Here is a 5,986-nt window from a genome sequence, read left to right on the forward strand (position 1 = left end):
CCTGTACAGGGTTTCCGAGGGTGTAAATCTTTACGGGAGTAGAAAGCCTCATCTTTCTCCCGCGGAGCAGCTGGTAGTTTCGAACCACTGACCTTGGTTCGCAACCCAATTCATAACCAAACCGCTTTAGAAACAGGTTTGGCACACTTTTATGAAACTAAGCATATACCTCACCTACGCTGTTGTTTTTTGTTGTTGTTATTAAGTGCCATGAAGTTGGTTCCAACTCACAGTGACCTTGCATAGGGCATCCCTGGAGCAGCTGGTGAGTTTGAACTTCCAACCTTAGGGTTCAAACTGACCCAGAGGTCAAGTATTTATCCTATGGCACCATATCAGGAGTCACCTATCCTATACCCTAGCAATTCCACTCCTAGATATTTAATTTATCCAAGAGATGTGATAGCATGTGTCCACAAAAAGACTTAGAAAAAAAGGTTTGGAGCTGCTTCACTCATAATAACCCCACACTGGAAATAATCCAAGTGTTCATCAGTAAGAGTCCATCAACAAACACATTATGGCATATTCTTACAGCGTCCCTGTTAGTATTGTCTAAAGATCACTAATTGAAGAAAGAGATAATGGGGAAAAAAAAGATCACTAATTGAAGAAAGAGATAATGGGAAAAAAAAGATCACTAATTGAAGAAAGAGATAATGGGGGAAAAAAGATCACTAATTGTTTCATTTTCAGTGGCATAAAACTGTTGTTCTTGTTAAGTGACATAGAGTCGGTTCCAACCCATACAGACTCTGTATAGGGTTTCTAAGGAACAGCTGGTGAGCTTGAACCATCGATCTTGCCATTCAAACCAACTTTGTAGTCCAGCGCATTAACCCACAGCACCACACCAGGACTCCAGTATGAAACTGTGGTGATGGTTATGTGCCATGGAGTCGGTTCCGACTCATAGCAACCCTGTATAGAGTTTCCGAGGTTGTAAATCTTTACAGGAGCAGAAAACCTCATCTTTCTCCTGTGGAACAGCTGGTGGTTTCGAACTGCTGACCTTGCAGTTCGCAGCCCAATTCATAACCACTGAACAGGCTAAATTATTTTAAGGTAGAAAACATGTCAACAGTGCTTGCCTTCAGGGATGGAGGCATGAGGGAAGACTCCAGGGTGATGGTAATGTTCTGTGTCTTGAGAGAGGATTGGGTTATACAGGTATCTGAGTTGTCAGCAGGAATTAATTAAGAGTATTTAAGATCATTGCAGTTCACTGTCTGTGAATTTTACCCCCAAAAAAGGTAAGTGAATACTAAACTTGAATAAATAATATGTGCAATGTGAAGTGAATCAAACCTACAGCTTACTTTAAAAAGAAAAAATCTATGATGGAGTTGTGAGCGAGGCAGGCACAGGTGGACGATGTTGAGTTGATTCCGGCTCATGATGGCCGCATGTGTTCAGAGTAGAACTGCTCCACAGGGTTGTCAAGGCTGTGACCTTTCAGAATCCCATCTCCAGGCCTGTGTTCGGAAGGGCCTTGGGGTGGGCTCAAAATTCTAACCATTCCACTGGCAGTTGAGTAGTGGTCCGGGCCACCCAGGAACTATATGTATTAAAAGCATTCATTGTAGAACACAGTAAGTAGGTACACAGATGTTCATAACAAAATATTGGAGAAAAACATCTGAAAAGGACACATGTACCCTGCAGGACACCTTTGGTCTTCTTCTGTACTGGACTGAGTTTAGGAGACAACAAACAGCCCACACAGCATGCTTACAACCTGGAAAGAAAATGGGCCATGCGCCAAAGGCATAAATAAGCATAAACTCATGCCTTACAAAAGTCTGAGATGTCGAAGTCCATTTTCTCAGAGGATGGCAGTCATTAGTATCCAAGGACATGAGCTGTGCCCAAGAAGTTACTAGTAAAGAGGGAAGGACACAAAAATGACAGGGTCAGTGGAAAGTGATGAGCACATCCATGCTGGGAAACTCCTGAATTAGGCTGGTTCCCAGAGAAAGAAACCAGGTGGAGAGGAATGCTCGGACCCACCCAGAACACGGGATTCTCCACAATAGCTGAGTTCATTCCAGTAAATGACTGATGCACATTCGAAGAGTCACTCACAACTAATTGTGAAAAAAAAAACTAAGGCACATCCTAAACAGGCCTAATTAACAAGAGAAACTCCTAAATGAGGATCTACTTCACCTCCTGACATTAAAACAAGAGAATAATAGTTCTTACCCTTTAAGAGACTGAAAAGGCCTAGAGAGTTTGAGAAAGTGATTGATGGAAAGTTTCCACTTGAAGCAAGTCCCTGACTCCCTTCTCTAATCAAAGGGTATCTTGAAAATTATGCTCCTCCTTTAGCTCTAGGTCTATTATGAAAACAATGGAAACCAACAGCACACCGGATGCATTTTACCTGAAGATCCCAAACAACTCTGTTTCCCCACCATCAAAGGTGCAGTTATTGTACTCTTCTCTCTCCATCCAGAGCCAAGAAGAGTGAAGAAAGATCAAAGCAGCATGGGAACAATTAAGGCAAAGGGCTAATGGACCAAGTGACCCTGAGCCTTCACAACCCTGAGTCCAGAAGGACAAGATGGCACTTGGCTCCCACTGCTGACCACTCTGAAAGGGATCACCCCAGAGGGTCCTAGACAGAATGGGAGAAAAATGTGGAGCAAACCTCAAAATAATAAAAAAAAAATGGACCAGACATACTGGCCTGATGGAAGCCCTGAGACGATGGCCCTTTTTCCATCCTGAGATTGAACTCACCCTCGTGGCTCATGTTTCAACCAAACAACAGACAAGCCCATAAGGTGAACAATATCACCAGGGAGGTACACACTCCTTACAACAATCAACCAGCTGAGCTCAAACAGACAGCATGTGTTGAGGGATAAAGCTCGGCAGGCAGGAAGGAGTAGGAAAGGAGGATGGTGGGAAACAGTTAACACAGGAGGAAGTGGGAAGAGCGCTGTGACACTGTAGGGACTGCAATCCGTGTTGCGAAACAAAAAGCCTACGAGTTGTTTAATGGAAAACCAATGTGCTCTGTAAACTTTCACTCAAATCACAATAAAAAGTTTCCCCCCCAAAAAAAAAATCGTGTTCACTCAAACAAACACCACCTGACTGAGGACCTCCTGCTTTTAGATCTGAAGATAATGGCCTTCAGGAATTCCACAGGCTCACTTGCTGAACACCAAAGCCCACACTGTCACATTGGATTCTACTTAAGATATAGATAGGAGTGATAAGGAGAGTTTTAATGGAGACCGAATGATTTCACTGACGTGGGTTCCAAAGCTTATCTTTTAAATCCCTTTGGTGACAGTGGCAACTGGGGAGGTTCTTCAAGGTGCTCTGTATGTCGTTAAGAGAGACCATTCCAGAGGCAGTCACCCATTCCCTTGTCACAGAAGCTTTGTTCTCTTCACAAACCAAATGAGCCATTACCTGGGTAGCCCAATGAATTTGCATGTGCCAAGCACCAAGCAAAGCATCGTAGAGTCCAGTGAACTGTCGGTCCAGGGGGAGGTCACTCTGGCACAACTCTTGCCAGGTTGCTAAGAGCTGCACCTGCAGGGGCAAAGCAGAGGGAGCTTTACAAGTATGCCTGGACAAATGCCCTGCCCTTCTGCCAAGCAAATGACAGCCAGTGATGTTCACTCGTTTAGGAAAAAGGTGGGGGAAACACCCCAGAACTTCTCATAGTCACCTGCTTTGATCATCATCCAAAGCTTGAATAGGATGCCTTCCAAGTGATCCTCTCTGCTCTAATCCTGCCCCCAAACTATGCCTTCCCCTAAGCACACGACCCCCTCCCCCTTCTGAACAGGCCTTAGCACAGCGAGGAAATATGTGTTCAAGCTTCATGTCCTAACACTACTGCTTCAAGACCTATGAGCAGTGGACTTGGAAAAGTTAAGGTTAGCCCAGGAAGCATTTAAGTTTTTCAGTAATCTTACTTCAGCAACCCTGTTGTTGTTAAGCGCTGTGGAGTTGGCTTCAACTCACAGCGAGACCCTGTCTAGCATGGGTGGGGAACTTCTGGCCCATGGCGAAATCATTTGGTCTGATTCTTCCAAGGCAACCAAATTTCCAGCCACACATTAGCTGTCTCTGTTGTTAAGTACCATCAAGTTGTAGGGCTGAGATAATTAAATGTGTGACCGAATAGAGCCAACTAATTTTTAAGTTGATAATTGCAGGTATGGCCTACAAATGATGTTATAAATATCCAAATGGCCCTTGGCAGAAAAGAGGTTCCCTACCCCTGCTAGCGTAGTGGTTACGAATTGGGCTGCGAACCTTAAGGTCAGCGGTTCGAAACTACCAGCCGCTCCGCGGGAGAAAGATGAGGCTTTCTACTCCCATAAAGATTTACACCCTCGGAAACCCTGTACAGGGTCGCTATGGGTCGGAACCGTCTCGATGGCACTTAACAACAACAACAACAACCAGCCCTGCTGTATATGGTTTCGAAGGAGTAACTGGTGGGTTTGAACTGCCAACCTTGTGGTTAGCAGTCTACTGCTTTTCCTACAGTGCTACACCAGGACTCCTCAATGACCCTAAAAAACATAAAATTCGTATGGTTTGCTGAGGGTATAATAAAACTGCAGACACGAATCTTCCTTAAAAAAAACAAACATGAGAAAAATTAAAACAAGTAAGTTTGTCCACTAAATCCTTCTCTCCAAACAAAAGAGGATGAAAATTGATACCTTTTTCCCCCAGATGGCAATTAATGAATGAATCGATAGGCTGGGCCAAGAGCACCCCCTACTGGCTAGTTCAAAGAAAAGGGGCAAGATGTTGGGAAGGCAATTTTTTTCTTACCTTTGAGCAGAAACTGGAATTGCAGCGTAGTAAGTATTACAAATTCTTACCTTGTGACACTTATAGTAGTATGCAAGAAGTTGAGGCATCCGGTCAATTTCAGTAAAGATTTTCATAAACATTTTGGCTTGATCTGAGGAAAAGAAAGTAAAACATTGCTGTGACCAGGTTTTCTGCTATAGCAGCCACAAGAGAGAAATCACTAGGAATAGTGTAGCTATACGTAAGCTAATATTCAGAAGTTCTCACTCAGGCATAGAAAATATGAAAAACAGGTAAAGGGCACAACATACACCTCGATAATTCACAACATATGCCATACCATGTGCCTTGCGGTCCAGCGCATTAACCTACAGAGCCACATCAGGACCTCACAGTACAGGCGTAGAAACTGCAGTCAAAACACATGGATGTCAGTGGCGCAACTGCTGTACTTCAGCGCATGCTGTATCCTATGGCACTGCTGCTACTCGATCTTTTCTGGCCTACAAAAGCAGCAATTTCATAGGCGCTAATGGTGTGGCGCTGTGGGTTAATGCATCAGACTGCCAAGTCATTTGAACCGCAAGGTTGGTGGTTCAAGCTCACCAGCTGCTCCTTGGAAACTCTATACAGTGTCACTAGGGGGTCGGAACCGACTCAACAGCACTCAACAACAAACAACATCAACTAAGTAGAATTTGCCACCATAAGAAACCCATTTAGTAGAAACATTTAAAAACTACAAGGTCTTTAGCTTATACAGAGGAAGTCAAGCTTTTCAATTAAATGTGTAACATTAAATTAATAGCCAATTATTTTTAAAAGTGGATGAAATTCATGATTGATACAACTGAAAGAAAATGAAACCCTATTTTGGCAACCAATAAGAAAAAGAACCACTAAAGATTGGCAGTTCAAGCCCATGAGCAGTTCCATGGGAGAGCAATGAAACTTTCTGCTCTTGTAAAGATCTGCAACCTCAGAAACCCTATACAGAGTAGCTGTGAGTCTGAACTGACTTGATGGCACTTAACAACAACAATGGTTAAAATTACTTTAAAACAAAGATGACAATGTAAAGGGGCAGGGAAACTAGATTAATGGAAATGGAACGACCAGAACAGAAATCATGAGAATGTTCATGCATTGTGAAAACCTGAAAACAATGTTACAGAACAACGTGTGTAAA

General features: G+C 43.3%; 1 protein-coding gene across 1 annotated transcript in view; it reads right to left on the reverse strand.

Moving 5' to 3' along the window:
• Nucleotides 1–5,986, reverse strand: part of COG7 (component of oligomeric golgi complex 7) — a 96,277-nt gene that overhangs the window by 63,119 nt on the left and 27,172 nt on the right. The window contains exons 5-6 of the mRNA XM_006871996.1: nucleotides 4,866–4,948; nucleotides 3,430–3,552 (exon numbers count right to left, since the gene is read on the reverse strand). Coding sequence (XP_006872058.1) covers nucleotides 3,430–3,552; nucleotides 4,866–4,948 — 206 coding nt within the window. The remainder of the gene's footprint in view (nucleotides 1–3,429; nucleotides 3,553–4,865; nucleotides 4,949–5,986) is intronic.

This window comes from Chrysochloris asiatica, unplaced genomic scaffold, assembly GCF_000296735.1.
Source record: "Chrysochloris asiatica unplaced genomic scaffold, ChrAsi1.0 scaffold00178, whole genome shotgun sequence".
Taxonomy (NCBI): domain Eukaryota; kingdom Metazoa; phylum Chordata; class Mammalia; order Afrosoricida; family Chrysochloridae; genus Chrysochloris; species Chrysochloris asiatica.